Genomic DNA, 17,985 nt, shown 5'->3' on the forward strand with positions numbered 1-17,985 from the left:
CGCGATTCTTGTTGAATCGCGTAATCATAGCCACGCCCCCTGCTGTATAATGCCGAGAATAGCGGCATTACACAGCGGGGGTGTGGCTTACATGACGCGATCAATCAGCCACGCCCCCGTTCTGCCTATGGCCCGCCCTGCTCCGCCTCTGGCCCGCCCCCCTCTGGACGTCACCTCACTTCCTGCCTGCCCTGATGAGCCGACCGGCTGCTCTCTCCCGGAGAGAGCAGCCCAGAAGTCGGCAAGTATGCTTCATACAGTATAGGTGGTGTAAATTACAGACTGTCAATATCCTGTATTCACCCGTGAGATTTATATGGAGAATTTACATATTTTGCTATTTGAGGAAACAACTGAAATGTCATGGCTCAAATCAATACTATGTACATTTGTAAATAGATAATGAGCATTATCAAATACTGATCGGTTGGTACTTTATCACAGTGCAATTTATCACTCTCTAAGGCTTGATAAATCTGGGCCTTAATCAGGGATGTTTTAAGAGAGGAGGGGGCCCGTGAGCACACTCCGTATGGGCCCCCTCCTCTCCTCAACGCCGTAGGCTGCGGCAATATGCCAGAGTCTACTGCGCATGAGCAGGTCTCCCGAAACATGGCGACCGCCGTGTTTTGTAGACAAAAGTCGAACTGCGCATGCGCAGTGGCCATTTTGTATGTGTTTTTTTGTCGCAATGGCTGCCGCTGCAGCACCTGGCGGTAAACTTCGGAGAGGTGAATATGAAAATATGGGTGCAATGTGTGCGGTTTGGGCCCCCCCCCCTGGACCCAGGGGCCCGTGTGCACTGCACACATTGCACCCATGATAGAAATGCCAGTGGCCTTAATCATAAAACCACTAGAGTATCACACATCTATCATTTAGGAACTAAAAAAAGAAGACTTGCTTTTATACCCCTAAAACTTGCAGTCAGAGATACAGTAGCTGACTCAGGATGATGCAGACCAGTGGTTCTCAAACTCTGTCCTCGGGACCCCACACAGTTCACGTATTCCCAGTCACCTAGCAGATGCATAGGCGTATTCATGACTCACTGATACATTGTAAAAGACTCATAGGTGGAGCTAATTATTACACTTGTGACTCTGAGAGGAGACCTAGAAAACTTGAACTGTTTGGCAGGGGTGGATTTATGGGTGAGAGCGCACCAAGGCATAACAGTAATGACCACCCCCTTACCTGCCTATAGAATAAATAAAAAAGCCACTAACTATGACTTTTTTTATGTTTAATTATCTATACATGTGCATATCCTACCCATTTATACTCCATTCAAGATGGCAGATGGTACAGTACAGTGGAAATGTTTAGCAATCACTGATACTCTTTGTGCTGACAATATCAACACAAGCATCCAAGTGCCGCCCCCAAAACAAGTGCTGCCCCTAGGCACATGCCTCACATACCTAATGGGAAATTCACCAATGCTATTTGGGGCCATGAGGACTGAGTTTGAGAACCTGTGACATAGGCACATTAGCACTGAAGGGTATACATTGAATTACTTCATTTGACTTTCTGAGGAATTTAAAGAATTTAGATCGAGCCCTTGAAATCTAATCTCACCCACCCAGTGTCTTACTGATTGTAAAAATGCATTCATGTTTTGGTGTCATCGTCATTGGTTTTGCAGGTTGTTGTATGCCCAATAATTGCTACACTTTTACAGAAAAATAAAAAATATCTGAATTCCAATGTAATATCTGTCTGTAATTTCAAATGTTTATATATATTTCATCTGTATATTGGCTGTCATTCAGATGTAGTGGGGGGGTGCCACGTCCTTCGCAAAGTACCAATTATCGGTACTGCTCGCATGTGCTGGACCTGTTCTGCACATGGGCAAATGGATCCTGTGATGATAGACTTAAGGGTCTATTTACTAAGCCTTGGATGGAGATATAGTAGACGGAGATAAAGTACCAGTCAATCAGCTCCTAACTGTCATTTTTCAAACACAGCCTGTAACATGGCAGTTAGGAGCTGATTGGTTGGAACTTTATCTCTGTCCACTTTATCTCCATCCGAGGCTTAGTAAATAGGCCCCTTAGATTGCCGTCGGCCAGGATATCTGTCAGAGAACAGAGATTTCAAGGCCTCTTGGTAGCTCCTGCGGTGACCGGCGACCCCATGGGTCAATCAGCCTACCGTTGCTGTCAGAGATGATCTGATACTGTGATCTGGGACGCAGGTTGTATCAGTAATGCATGAAGATTGTGTGATGCCCCTGCTGCGTTACCATATTAGTGCTATCATTGCTGCTTCTATGTAAGCAGCAGCGATAACACCTCCATCCACATCTGAATGAGGGTGACTGTGCTGTCCCCCTCTGCTGCTATTGGGGGTCATTTCGAGTTGATCGCTCGCTAGCAACTCTTTGCAGCGCTGCAATCAGATAGTCGCCGCCTATGGGGGAGTGTATTTCCGCTTTGCAAGTGTGCCAACGCTTTTGCAGCCGACAGCAGGAGAAAGTTTTTTGCAGTTTCTGAGTAGCTCTGGACTTACTCAGCCGCTGCGATCAATTCAGTCTTTTTGGTCCCGGAATTGACGTCAGACACCCGCCCTGCAAACGCTTGGACACGCCTGCGTTTTCCCAAACACTCCTAGAAAATGGTCAGTTGACACCCATAAACGCCTTCTTTCTGTCAATCGCCTTGCGTTCGGCTGTGCGAATGGATTCTTCGTTAAATCCATCGATCAGCACGGATCCTCTTTGTACCCGTACGATGCGCCCGCACATTGCGGTGCATACGCATGCGCAGTTTTGCCGAGATTTAACCTGATCGCAGCTCTGCAAATAGTTGCTAGCGAGCGATCAACTCGGGATGACCCCCCATTGTATCTATTGTGGTAATAAATGTAGATGACATTATACCTTCTACAGATTTTGTTGATGCCGGAATTGTAGAAGCTTTTACATCTGGTGTGGTTAGAAATTCAGCAGCTCCTGCTTCTATAACTGTAAATGGCAATTTGTCAGGTATAGCTGTTCTTATTTTGACAAACCCTGTAGATGTAATCCTGTCTTCTGCAGATGTTCCTGGTGATGTTGTAGCTGATACTAATTTTGTCTTCACATCTGCTGTTGCACTTCCAGGTGTCCTAGATGTGATGGAAGCTGTTGTACCGTCAGTACCTATTCCAGATGTGGATACTGTCTTAGCATCTATGGATGTTGCCATTGCAGAATCCTTGGTTGTATGAGCAATTGTCATCACTGTAGATAGGGCAGCTGTTCCTCTTGTTGCAATCTCTGTATTATCAGTCCGTGTTGTTGCCAGTGCTCCCATAGATATTCCAGTTGTTACAGCACTTGTAGATACAGATGTACTTTCTGCAGATGTTCCTGATGTTTGAATTGATGGGAGATCTGTAGACATTGTCATTACACTGTCAGTAGACATGTCTGTGATAATAGCATTCGTAGATGTTGCAAAACCTTCAGTAACCGAGCTGGAACTGAACAGTTTTGTTGTCCCAGTTTCTGTAGCTGTTGCTATTGTTGAAGCTTCTGCAGCTGCTGATGATCCATCCCCTCCGCCCTCTGTTGCTGCATCTGCATATGTATATGTTGTTGTCCCTCCTGCTGTTGTCTCTATGGAGGTGACATATGTAGATGCTGCTATATCTTCTGCTTTTGTTGATACCAGGATTGTTGGAGATTTTATATCTTGTGTAGTTATAAATTCAGTAGCTCCTGTTTCTGTAACTGGTAATGTGCCTGATGTAGTTTGTTCTGTTTTTACTAAATATATAGTCATTATTTTGTTATCTGTAGCTGCTCCGGATGTTGTTGTTGCAGTTAAAAGTAATTCCGTCACCAAATCTCTTGTTGCACTTCCAGGTGTCCTAGATGTGATGGAAGCTGTTGTGCCTTCAGTATCTATTCCAGATGTGGATAATGTCATAGCTTCTATGGATGTTCCCATTGCAGAATCCTTGGTTGCCTGATCAATTTTTGTCAATGTTGTACTTATGGCAGCTGTTCCTCTTGTTGCAATCTCTGTACTTTTTGTCATTGTTGTTGCCAGTGCTTCCATGGAGATTCCAGTTGTTACAGATTGTGTTGATACAGATGTACTTTCTGCAGATGTTTCTGATGTTTTTATTGATGCAAGATCTGTAGATTCTGCCATTACACTGTAAGTAGGCATGTCTGTTGTAGCAAGAGAGGTAGGTGTTGCAAAAACTTGAGTACCTGAGCTGGAACTGAATGGTTTCGTTGTTACACCTTCTATAGCTGTTGCTACTGTCGAAACTTCGTCAGTTGGTGTTGGTCCATCTCCTCCACTCTCCATTGCTGCTCCTGTATATTTTGTTGCCCCTGCTGCTGTTGTTTCTGTAACTGGTAATGTGCCTGATGTAGTTTGTCCTGTTTTTACTAAATATATAGTCATTATTTTGTTATCTGTAGCTGCCCCTGCTGCTGTTGTTTCTGTGGTGCCCGGATATGTAGATGATATTATACCATCTGCATCGTTTGTTGATGCCAGGATTGTTGAGGCTTTTATAGCTGGTGTGGTCACACATTCAGTAGCTCCTGTTTCTGCCACTGTAACTGGTAATGTGCCCGATGTAGCCGTGGCTGTTTTTTCTAAATCTATAGTTGTTATTCTGTTATCTGTAGCTGCTCCTGATGATGAAGAAAATGATGATGACGATGATGATGTTGTTGTTTTTGTCAATACATCTTCTGTTGCACTTCCAGGTGTCCCAGATGTGATGGAAGCTATTGTACCTATAGATGTACTTTCTGCAGATTTTTCTGATGTTTTAGTCGATGCAAGATCTGTAGATCCTGTCATTACACTATCAGTAGGCATGTCTGTGGGAACAACATGAGTAGGTTTTACAAATGCTCGAGTAACTGAGCTGGAACTGAATGGTTTTGTTGTTGCAGCCTCTGAAGCTGTTGCTCTTGTTGAAGCTTCTGCAGCTGCTGTTGATCCATGCCCTCCGCCCCCTGTTGCTGCATCTGTATATTTTGTTGTCCCTCCTGCTGTTGTCTCTATGGAGGTGACATATGTAGATGCTGCTACATCTTCTGCTTTTGTTGATGCCAGTACTGTTGAAGATTGTATATCTTGTGTAGCTTCAAATTCAGTAGCTCCTGTTTCCGTAACTGGTAATGTGCCTGATGAAGTTTGTTCTGTCTTTGTTAAATATATAGTTGTTATATTGTTATCTGTAGCAGCTCCTGATATTGTTGTAGCTTCTACTGACTTTGTCTTCACATCTTCTGTTGCACTTCCAGCTGTCCTAGATGTGATGGAAGGTGTTGTACCTTCAGTACCTATTCCAGATGTGGATATTGTAGTAACATCTGTGGATGTTGCTATTGCAGATTCCTGAGTTGTATGAGTAATTGTAGCCAATGTTGTACTTATGGCAGCTGTTCCTCTTGTTGCAATCTCTGTATTTTCTGTCAATGTTGTTGCCAGTGCTTCTATAGATTTTTCTGTTAGAGCATTTGTTGATACAGATGTACTTTCTGCAGAAGTTTCTGATGTTGCTATTGTATGTGGTATGGAGTTTGTCATAACACTGTCAGTAGTCATGTCTGTGGGAACAGCATTAGTAGGTGTTGCAAAATTTTCAGTGACTGAGCTGAAACTGAATGATGTTGCTCTAGCTTCTGTTGCTGTTGCTATTGTTGAAGTCTCTGCAGCTGCGATTGTTCCATCCCCTCCACCCTCTGTTGCTGCTTCTGTATATATTGTTGCCCATGCTGTTGGTGTCTCTATGGTAGTGGTATGTGTAGATGCTGCTACATCTTCTGCTTTTGTTGGTGCTAGGATTGTTGAAGATTTTATATCTTGTGTAGTTGTGAATTCAGTAGCTTCTGTTTCTGTAACTGGTAATGTGCCTGATGTAGTCTGTTCTGTCTCTGTTAAATATATAGTTGTTATACTGTTATCTGTAGATGCTCCTGATGTTGTTGTAGCTTCTACTGATTTTGTCTTCACATCTTCTGTTGTTCCAGGTGTCCTAGATGTGATGGAAGCTGTTGTACCTTCAGTAACTATTCCAGATGTGGATATTGTAGTAACATCTGTGGATGTTGCTATTGCAGATTCCGTAGTTGTATGAGTAATTGTAGCCAATGTTGTACTTATGGCAGCTGTTCCTCTTGTTGCAATCTCTGTATTTTCTGTTAATGTTGTTGCCAGTGCTTCTATAGATTTTCCTGTTGATACAGATGAACTTTCTGCAGAAGTTTCTGATGTTACTATTGTATGTGGTATAGAGTTTGTGTTTGCAATGTCAGTAGGCATGTCTGTGAGAACATTAGTAGATGTTGCAAAAACTTGAGTAACTGAGCTGGAACTGAATGGTTTTGTTGTTCCAGCTGCTGTAGCTGTTGCTACTGTTAAAACTTCTGCAGCTGCTGTTGATCCATCCCCTCCGCCCTCTGTTGCTGCATCTGTATATTTTGTTGTCCCTTCTGATGTTGTCTCTACAGTGCCAATAGATGTAGATGATATTATATCATCAGATTTTGTAGCTTCCTGGTTTGTTGCCACTTTTAGACTTTGTGTGGTTACAAATTCAGTAGCTTCTGTGTCTGCCACTATAACTGGTAATGTGCCCAATGTAGTTTTTTCTGTTTGTGCTAAATATATAGTTGTTATCTTGTTATCTGTAGCTGGTCCTGATGTTGTTGTTGTCGCTTGTTCTGATTTTGTCTTCACATCTTCTGTTGCACTTCCAGGTGTCCTAGATGTGATGGAAGCTGTTGTACCTTCACTAACTATTCCTGAGGTGGATATTGTATTAGCAGCTATGGATGTTCCCATTGCAGATTCCTTGTTTGGTTGAGAAATTGATGTACCTGTTGTACTTATGGCAGCTGTTCCTCTAGCAGTAATCTCTCTACTTTCTGTCAATGTTGTTGCCAATGCTTCCATAGATATTCCAGTTGTTGCAGCATTTGTTGATACAGTTGTACTTTCTGCAGATGTTTCTGATGTTGCTATTGTTGTATGTGGTATAGATTCTGTCATTACACTGTTAGTAAGCATGTCTGTTGTAATAACATTAGTAGGTGTTACAAACTCTTCAGTAACTGAGCTGGAACTGAATGTTGTTGCTGTCCCAGCTTCTGTAGCTGTTGCTATTGTTGCAGCTTCTGCAGCTGCTGTTGATCCATCCCCTCCTCTCTCTGTTGCTGGATCTGTATATTTTGTTGTCCCTCCTTCTGTTGTCTCTATGGTGGTGACATATGTAGATGCTGCTACATCTTCTGCTTTTGTTGGTGCCAGGATTGTTGAAGATTTTATATCTTGTGTAGTTGTGAGTTCAGTAGCTCCTGTTTCTGTAACTGGTAATGTGCCTGATGTAGTCTGTTCTGTCTCTGTTAAATATATAGTTGTTATACTGTTATCTGTAGCTGCTCCTGATGTTGTAGCTTCTACTGATTTTGTCTTCACATCTTCTGTTGGTCTTCCAGGTGTCCTAGATGTGATGGAAGCTGTTGTGCCTTCACTAACTATTCCAGATGTGGATATTGAATTAACATCTATGGATGTTGCCATTGCAGATTCCGTAGTTGTATTAATAATTGTAGCCAATGTTGTTCTTATGACAGCTGTTCCTCTTGTTGCAATCTCTGTATTTTCTGTTAATGTTGTTGCCAGTGATTCTATAGATTTTCCTGTTGTTACAGCATTTGTTGATACAGATGTACTTTCTGTGGAAGTTTCTGATGTTGCTATTGTATGTGGTTCAGAGTTTGTCATTACACTGTCAGTAGTCATGTCTGTGGGAACATTAGTAAGTGTTGCAAAATCTATAGTAACTGAGCTGGAACTAAACGGTTTTGTTGCTCCAGCTTCTGTAGCTGTTGCTATTGTTGAAGCTTCTTCAGCTGCTATTGTTCCATTCCCTCCGCCCTCTGTTGCTGCTTCTGTATATTTTGTGGTCCCAGCTGCTGATGTTGTTTCTATGGTGGTGACATATGTAGATGCTGCTACATCTTCTGCTTTTGTTAGTGCTAGGATTGTTGAAGATTTTATGTCTTGTGTAGTTGTGAATTCAGTAGCTCCTGTTTCTGTAACCGGTAATGTGCCTGATGTAGTTTTTTCTGTCTTTGTTAAATGTATAGTTGTTATCTTGTTATCTGTAGCTGCTCCTGATGTTGTTGTTGTCGCTTGTTCTGATTTTGTCTTCACATCTTCTGTTGGTCTTCCAGGTGTCCTCGCTATGATGGAAGCTGTTGTACCTTCACTAACTATTCCTGAGGTGGATTTTATATTAGCAGCTATGGATGTAGCCATTGCAGATTCCTTGTTTGGTTGAGAAATTGATGTACCTGTTGTACTTATGGCAGCTGTTCCTCTAGCAGTAATCTCTCTACTTTCTGTCAATGTTGTTGCCAATGCTTCCATAGATATTCCAGTTGTTGCAGCATTTGTTGATACAGTTGTACTTTCTGCAGATGTTTCTGATGTTGCTATTGTTGTATGTGGTATAGATTCTGTCATTACACTGTTAGTAAGCATGTCTGTTGTAATAACATTAGTAGGTGTTACAAACTCTTCAGTAACTGAGCTGGAACTGAATGTTGTTGCTGTCCCAGCTTCTGTAGCTGTTGCTATTGTTGCAGCTTCTGCAGCTGCTGTTGATCCATCCCCTCCTCTCTCTGTTGCTGCTTCTGTATATTTTGTGGTCCCTGCTGCTGTTGTCTCTATGGAGGTGACATATGTAGATGCTGCTACATCTTCTGCGTTCATTGATGCCAGTACTGTTGAAGATTGTATATCTTGTGTAGTTGTGAGTTCAGTAGCTCCTGTTTCTGTATCTGGTAATGTGCCTGATGTAGTCTGTTCTGTCTCTGTTAAATATATAGTTGTTATACTGTTATCTGTAGCTGGTCCTGATGTTGTTGTAGCTTCTACTGATTTTGTCATCACATCTTCTGTTGGTCTTCCAGGTGTCCTAGATGTGATGGAAGCTGTTGTACCCTCACTAACTATTCCAGATGTGGATATTGCATTAACATCTATGGATGTTGCCATTGCAGATTCCGTAGTTGTATGAGTAATTGTTGTGAGTGTTGTACCTATGGCAGCTGTTCCTCTTGTTGGATTCTCTGTATTTTCTGTCAATGTTGTTGCCAGTGCTTCCATAGGTATTTCTGTTGTTGCAGCATTTGCTGATACAGATGTACTTACTGCAGATGATTCTGATGTTGCTATTGTTGTATGTGGAACAGAGGTTGTCATTACACTGTCAGTAGCCGTTTCTGTGGGAACATTATTAGTTGTTGCAAAATCTTCAGTAAAGGATCTGGAACTGAATGTTGTTGCTGTCCCAGCTTCTGTAGCTGTTGCTATTGCTGAAACTTCTGCAGCTGCTGTTGATCCATCCCCTCTGCCCTCTGTTGCTGCTTCTGTATATTTTGTGGTCCCAGCTGCTGTTGTTTCTATGGTGGTGACATATGTAGATGCTGCTACATCTTCTGCATTTGTTGATGCCAGGATTGTTGAAGATTTTATATCTTGTATAGTTACAAATTCAGTAGCTCTTGTTTCTGTAACTGGCAATGTGCCCAATGTAGTTTGTTCTGTTTTTGCTAAATATATAGTTGTTATCTTGTTATCTGTAACTGTTTCTGAAGTTGTTGTAGCTTGTTCTGATTTTGTCTTCACATCTTCTGTTGTACTTCCAGATGTCCTACTTGTAATGGAAGCTATCGTGCCCTCAGTATCTATTCCAGACGTGGATATTGTGTTAGATTCTATGGATGTTACCACTGTAGATTGCTTATCTGTAGAAATTGTAGTCAATGCTGCACCTATTGCAGGGGTTCCTGTTGTTGCAATTACTGTACTTTCTGTCAGTATTGTTTCCAGTGCTTCCATAGATTTTCCTGTAGTGGCAGTGTTTTTTAAAACAGATATTTTTTCTGCAGATGTTTGTGATGTTACTATTGCTGTGTGCAGAGTAGATTTTGTCTTTGCATTGTCAGTAGGCAGGTCTGTTGTAACAACATTAGTGGGTGCTGCAAAAACTTGAGTAACTGAGCTGGAACTGTATGGTTTTGTTGTTACAACTTCTGTTGTTGTTGCTATTGTTGAACCTTCTACAGCGGTAAGTGTTGCTGTGTCTATAATAGTCATCCCCTCAGATTGTCCTGAAATGTCTATTGTTGTAATTTCTATAGATTTTCTATTTGCAGTGTCAGTAGGTTTTTTTGTTGTTCCAATATTAGTAGAAATTGCAATATATTTGATTCCACTTGTTACTGCTGTTATTGAGGTTGTTTTCATATCTGCATTTTTAATTGTATATCTGCTAGTTGAAGGTTTAATGTCTGTTATTGGTTCTAATGTGGTTTCGGAAGTTGATGTTATACTTGTTACTGGCGTAAAATCTGTTGTGGTCTCCAGGGCTAATTGTGATAGTCTTGCTGTTGATGTTAATTCTATTGTTGATTTAGGTGTCTGCAATGTCTTCTTCTCTGTAGATGTTGTGACTAACAATATGGTTTCTGTTGAACTTGTTACTCTCCCTGTTTTTATAGTTTCACTTTCTTTTATTATATCTGTAATTCGTTTTGTTGTTCCTTTTGGAGTGGATGGAGATTCTGCTGTTTCAATCACATGTTTTTTTATTGGGCTTGAAGTTGCTGTTTTTGTAGTGTGTGTTGCTGATTCTGTTGCTAATTTTGCTATTCCTGTATTTGATACACCTGATGAAGCTTCTTTCTCAGTTGGAATAGTAGTAACCTGTGTGTTTTTTCTTGAAGATGCTGCAACAGAATAGTCAACAGTTGCGCTTTGTTTGACTATTCTTGAAGTTAAAAATGGTGTTGTCTTTTCATTTATTATACTTTTTGTTTCTCCTCCATCTGTTTCTGCTGGTGTTTCTTCAGTTGTTAGCATGGTCAGATCTCTTATATTTGTTACTGTTCTCTCTCTTACTTGTTCTGTTGTTGTAATCAATTTTGTAGGCTGTGCCATTGTTCTGTTTGCTGGTGGAGGTTTTGCTTCTGCAGATACGGAAAGGGTAGTTTTCCATGTTGTTGGCTTTTCAGTAGACAATGTTAGTGGCTTTGGAGATACCAAGTTTGCCTCGAGGCCTGTAATATGTGTCTCACTGGGGATTGTTGTTGTGTATCTAATAGATGTTCTGCTTGTATCTGTTGCCTGTGCAATTACCGATGGAGTTCCCACTGTAAAATAGAAGGACACAAATTAGATTTTGTAATATAACAACCTGGCAACTTTGTAATTGTTTTTATAGTCTTAAGCAAGGCATAGTCATTCTAAAAACGTAAAATTATTTATTGTTGTCAATGGGCCTAATTCAGGTGCCATTGGATCTGTAGCATATGCCACAAAGTACCGATGTCTAGTACTTTGAACATACGTTGGACCCGTACTGCATATGTGCAGGGCAGCTCTGTGACATCTGTCTCACTATGACTGCAGACTGTCCGTGATTGACAGTCTGCTGCTGTGTAGGAGCGAGGAGAGGGCTGCTATGGTGGTCATTTCCCAAAACAGAGGCATGTTGCCTTGTTTTGGGGCAGTAACAAGGCCAGGATCTCCAATGGAAGATAGAGATTTCCTGGCCTCTTTGTTGGATCTGCGACAGCCAGCGTGAGTGACCCTCACATTTACTTTCTATCCCATCTGTGTCACCCATGTCTGTCAGCCCCTCCCCTTTAGAATGTAAGCTATTAAGAGCAGGGCCAGCTTCCCTCATGTGCCTTTACGTCTCTTACTTAATCTTCTTTTCAATACTCCCTTTGTTGGCACCAAATCCCTTGGTTTTCTGACACCGTGATACTTATTTCAGTGCTGTTTACTGACGCAGCCATGTTTATATAGCCTGCACCTGTCTTATATTGTATTGAATTGTAAGTCACTGTCTTCATGTTTTGCTTATTTGTTTATTCTGTAATTGGGCGCTGCGGATCCCATGTGGTTCCATATAAATAAAGGATAATAATAATAATGGTTCATGCAGCTGACCTATGGCATCGAAGGTGATCCAATGCTGCATCTGAGGATATCTGAGGATACAGCTTGGATCACTAATACAAGCAGCAGGCGTCTACTTATATCAGATGCTTCCTGCTGTATTAACATATCAGTGTAGTCGCTGCTACAGTAGCACCTCCAACCGCATCGGAACCAGGCCCCTTGTCAGCTCTACAAGACACATCAATGAGCAGCTAAATTGAATATTATTAAATAATGGAAATGATCAATTATTTTATAATGTGAAAAAAGGGGGAAGAAAATGATCTAACGTGACAAACAATGGTGCTAACTAGTGTATTAATTACAGTCACCATAACACAATTAAAAACCACAGAAATTTCAAACTTTCATCCAAGATGGATTTGGTCATATTGTTTAACCCCTAGACTGATGAAGCAATTAGGACTCATCCTGAGCACTGCTGGGGCTCAGTTGGGGAATAACTCCCCTTTTAATTTATGTAACCCCTTAGTGGTTATTTCTGGTGGTCACCTGTGATTACCAGAAAGTAGTATCAACTTGTGTTGCAGAACTATGGTACTAGTAGATCCAGAGAATGAGGGAGGGCATTGAAGGTGTATGAGTTTCCCCATCCTGGCAGCTACTGTAGACACTCGTGGGCACCCTCATTGAAAGAGGACAGTCTCCCTGTCAGTAGTTTATAGGCAATAACACCCTATAACACCCTATGCTATTGAAAGTGTTGAGAAGTCCAGAATGGGGTGACTCAATGATTAGATGAGGGATGCGGTTATGTGACCGGTGGTCTCCACAATACCGATGTTGGGATCCCAACCCCTAAATATCCCACCGTTCAGCATGCCGACCAACAGGGACTATTCCCACTCATGGGTGCCCTCAAAGGGTTTTGTTGCGCTCACCACCCCCCACCGGCCAACTAACAGCCAGGATCCCAGCGTCGGTATTGTGACCGGTGGTCTCCTGACCGCCGGTCACACATACCCAACCCATTAGATGATCCCCATCCTGTCATCAGTGAACACAGAGGACCCTCTTCATCTACTATATAACTGATGCACATTTTATGAGCTTTATTAAAACATGTTAAAAAAATATATATATTGCTGTGAAAACCTATATGTAGAGTCAAGGTTATTTTTTACTGTTTTGCCAAGGTGAATTTTTGCTGAAGCATGAACAACAACGTATTACTTGGTGAAGGTTAAATTTTGGGTAGCTTGTGCTTGCCTTGAGAGGAGAAATATGCATACTAATGCAATTATCAGGAAATTCAAAAACTTATGAAGAAAAAAAATTAAAATTTATAATTTTTGTGCGTACTGCATAAATAATTAGTGATATTTATGTTGGAACGTGACGAGCCCAAATAGTGCATAAGAGGCTCAGCAACCTTTTGACCACATGAGGGACACTGTGGCCAAAGGATGGGACAGCAGGAGAGTAACCAAAAAGCACCACTGTCCCGCTAAAATTGGGATGGATGGAAGGAATCCTAATTAATTAAAGCTAAAGTTCTAAATTACAGTATTTAGGGCCTGATTAATATTTTTGTACATAAACCCAATGGCTTATATACAGATTCTATGGTGTGTGTGGTACAGAATGGGTCTTGCGATATAACTTGTAGCCCCTTGTCAGCTGCAGCATTATTGACTTGCTCTGGAATTTGGGGGGTGGAGAGTGGGTGGCACCTGGCACTGTTCTTCACAGTGTGGGCATGCCACCTCCCATTTTTAAGGCATGACAGGTCTTGGGTTTCTGTCGTTGGACTCAGACTTCCTGGATCCCGGTGACCAGATCTGACAGCCAGCATAAGTAAGCGTCAGTTGACTATACACAGGCTGGCCGGCGCTTACAACTATCGCAAATCACAACCAATCGTTGCAATGGTGATCTGAGCCTGCACCTCAGACACAGCACTTGGATCCTCTCTAATGTAAACAGGAGGCATCTATAGTACCTCCAACAGATGCCTCCTGCTGCATTAGAACTTTAAGTAGACAGAATTACTGTACGCAGCCGCAGTAATTCCATAGAAACATGAATCAGACCCTTATTTACCTCTAAGGAACAAGATACTCTGATTTTGATACTACCTGTAGTGCATTACACATTTCAGGATATAAGTACTTTAGATGAGCAACATTAATATTAATATTATAATCATACCAAAACAAAAAATATATAATTATAATTAACCAAAGTTTAGTAATATTGACAGAAAGTATTACTTGCAATAAACATCTTTAATCTAAGTAATTTATCTGTGTTCTCTCAAAACTTGTCGTCCAGTAGAGAATTTTGACTGTGTGGCAGTGAGCTCTGTTTTGAAGTATCATTAGTATACACTGTAATTAATGTTACTGTCTGTTATGTGGCTCTGTTGTACTGACTGATGGTGCTACTGTAAGTGTTACTTTCTTCTTCCCTCCAGTTGCAGCTTGCTTTAAATGTACTGGACCAGGACTTGACAGAGTATTATTATTCATCATAATTCTCTGTTATACACAGCTCTGTATGCTGCCACAACTAACTATTCTCATGGGGAACTCACATAGTGAGTTTCATTTGCAATCCAATTCCAAACTCACAATTCATATTCTGAGGAAATTTGAACTTTTTTGTGTTCACCCCACCTGAGCAGAAGAAAAGGAAGGGAAATATTTATTCCAAGGTAAAAATGTTGGGACACATTACAGAACTCTGGTACACCCCTGCTCCTAGTAAATAACCATGGGGGTCATTCTGACCTGATCGCACGCTGCAGTTTATTGCAACGGTGCGATCGGGTCAGAACTGCGCATACTCCGGCGCATGCCAGATGGCCGAAGGCCGTTGCTGCGCTACGATCGCCTCTGCCTGATTGACAGGCAGAGGCGGTCGCTGGGTGGGCAGAATGGTTGCGTTTGGCCGCCATTTCGTGGGCGCGGTCCGGCCAACGCAGGCATGGCCGGACCATGTGAGGAACGGGCTGCAGCGGCTGCGTGACGAGTAGCGACGAGTAGCTCCTGGCCAGCACTCTAAAGCTGCGCTGGCCGGGAGCTACTCCTAAAGTGCAAAAGCATCACCGCTGTGCGATGCTTTTGCACTTCTGCGGGGGGGAGGGGGGCTGGCACTGATATGCGGGGCGGGATAGCCCTGTGCTGGGTATCCTCCCGCATGTCTATGGTCATGATCGTAGCCCTGCAAAATTTTGCAGGGCTACGATCAACTCGGAATCACCCCCCATGTACCTGGAGGCTTTAAATTTAAAGTACTGAAGTAAAGTAATGTAAAAGTACTGACAGTTTTTTCTAAAAATAAGGATTTTAGGAAAAATTGGACTTGCTATAAAAAAAAACCTTGCGCCACGTGAAAAAAGAAAAACCTCACAACCAATTAAATACAAAATATCTTGCACCTGCAGGAAATACTAAATAAAATTTGCTCCCAGTTAAATATGCCCGTTGGACTACAACAAGTGGAACCTGGCACAGAACAATGACAAAATGTCATACTGTGACATCTATAATGGACAACATAGTACTAAGGAATGTAAGGTATTACATTCCAGGTCAATCTCATAATTATCTGAATGCATTTCTTTTATAGTTTATGTATTTACCTTTTCTAATGTAATGTACGGTTTACATAGAATTCATTAACATACTATACAATGTGGCCATTCCACCTTGAATAGGTATGAACATGTTTAAACCAGCTAGGGCGTGATGCAGCCTCCGTGCTTTGCTCAAATTTACTTTAAATGATTTTGATTGTACTGTAGAAATGTATCGAAAGTCTTTTTTGTTTTTGTTTTTTTTACACCTGGTTTAATGAAGTGTACTTGTTTGACATCCACTGAAACAATTTCAACATTTCTAATCTATGATTTGAACCCATTAATCACCTTATTGCTATCTTTAATGATGAACAAGAAGATTTAGCTTCTTCAACACAGTAATGCATGAAATATGGAAAGTGTGTGTGTGTGTGTGTGTGTGTGTGTGTGTGTGTGTGTGTGTGTGTGTGTGTGTGTGTGTGTGTGTTGGGGGGCTAATATAATCTTGGATGCTGTTGTGATTGGGGAGTTATTCATTGCATGTAGGCTTCAATTTGGGGAGGAGGGCTATTTATTATATGACAATGCTGAGTAATGTCAGAGCTGGTGGTGGGAAATTGGTCTACTGTATTTATTTAATGCAACTGCTATACATTCATTTTCAGAGCTGTTTTAGTAAGGGATAGGTTTTATTTATTAAAAATTAGTTATATTAATGTTGTGGTTGAATGACAGGAATTAGGTCTCATTAATTTTGAGCGCTATTAATTTAATGTTGTGGTTGTTTACAGGGAAGGAGGCCTAACTAATAACTATGGGTGTTATTGATTTAATGGCAGGTCTTGATTTGGCTTTCATATTTCATGTACTTTTCTTTTGTTTCCCAAACAAGTCCCCAGCATTTTAGAGACAAGACAAAAAACACCTGACTCGAGCTGAAGACACAAGCAGCATCAATTAGTGAAAGCTGTAAGAACAGGTAGGAGAGAGCGGGACTGTCTGCCAACTGCCCTGATTGCGATTGGCTAGTTATGTTTGGCTAGTTATGATTGGCTAGTTATGATTGGCTAGCTATGATTGTAGTAGAGTATCCCCATCAGCCAGGGACCTTCAAAAGGTAAGTCCACCTCACACTGCTCTTCTCAGGTAATGGGAGATGTGCTCTCCAGTGAAGTAATACAATTTGCAGTGAGTCACATCATCATAACTCTGAACTACTTTGGACAGCAAAGGTGGGACCACAATTATGCAATTCACACCAAGGACAATCCATTCAGGGATCTCCTAGAGGTCACCGTACTGTAGAAATGTCAGCAATATTTGTAATAACATTAAAAAAAGCTACCTTCAATTGCTGATATTAGATGTTTAATATAAGTTGGTCACATGCAATTTGATATTGTTTTAAAAGATAGCCAGATTGGACCAGTGGCTGTTTGCAGGAACAGAATCATCTGCACCACAATTGAAATAACTCTGTTCTCATGTCAGAGACGAAAAACAGAAAGGCAATAGAGAGCAAAAACAAAAGCAGTTGCACCATGATCTATACATGCTCACTCTGGAAGATCACAGAGAGGAAGTCCAACTGGGAAATATTGGGGGGGAGTGGCTCATGTCAATTTGGGACTATCCCCCTATGGGAAATGATATGGGTCAACATTGATACAATTTGCTAATGTAGTGGGTGGTTGCTGGAGGGCAGTCCACTCAGATAGGATTCTGGAAGGAGTCTCCCGGACATTTAGAGATAGTAGGCAATCTTGTGATTTTCTTGAGAGATAAAGTGATGCAATGATACATCCACAGTGAAGCTTAGAAAAAAAAGTACACATTTAAATATTTTGACAGTAATACTTATCATTCATGGCTCTTGTTTTGCAGTACAACAAAATCTGGGCATACACTATACAATTATCTGGCAGATCATCTGCCATACATGTCGTTCAGACAAATTGGTTAAATCACAGATTTATCCAATTTGTATGAACGACAGTTTTTGCCCATTTTCCAGTGTTTGGGGGCAAATGGTCAATTGTCATTTACTCTCATCCATTATTTTTGTACCAACCAGCCAGATCTCACAGTTGATATAAATGTATAGTGTATGCCCAATTAAATTATATGGGGAGGTGGTTGATAGACAGTTAAAAGTTTGACAGTCAATAGATTGACACCATAGGGTCAACAGTCAAAAGGTCAAAAGGGACAAAAGGCCGACATCCATATGGTCGACAAATGGTCGAAACTATTTTTTATTAAGTAACCCTGTACCGAGCGAAGTGAGCCTCTGAGCCCAAAGCATGGCGAGCAAAGCGAAGCCGCAAGGGGACGCAGTTCAACAAATTTTCTATCCATGTCACAAACTATTACCTTCAGTAACTTTGTGGTGAGCGAAGCGAGAGGACGCATTTCAACAACGTGTTGAAAAACACAAAAATAACACCCAGA

General features: G+C 41.4%; 1 protein-coding gene across 1 annotated transcript in view; it reads right to left on the reverse strand.

The window, feature by feature from the left end:
• The window catches only part of LOC134949932 (serine-rich adhesin for platelets-like), a 91,960-nt gene that overhangs the window by 62,324 nt on the left and 11,651 nt on the right, over nt 1–17,985 (reverse strand). The window contains exon 4 of the mRNA XM_063938618.1: nt 2,894–11,194. Coding sequence (XP_063794688.1) covers nt 2,894–11,194 — 8,301 coding nt within the window. The remainder of the gene's footprint in view (nt 1–2,893; nt 11,195–17,985) is intronic.

Source organism: Pseudophryne corroboree, chromosome 8, assembly GCF_028390025.1.
Source record: "Pseudophryne corroboree isolate aPseCor3 chromosome 8, aPseCor3.hap2, whole genome shotgun sequence".
In the NCBI taxonomy this organism is placed as follows: domain Eukaryota; kingdom Metazoa; phylum Chordata; class Amphibia; order Anura; family Myobatrachidae; genus Pseudophryne; species Pseudophryne corroboree.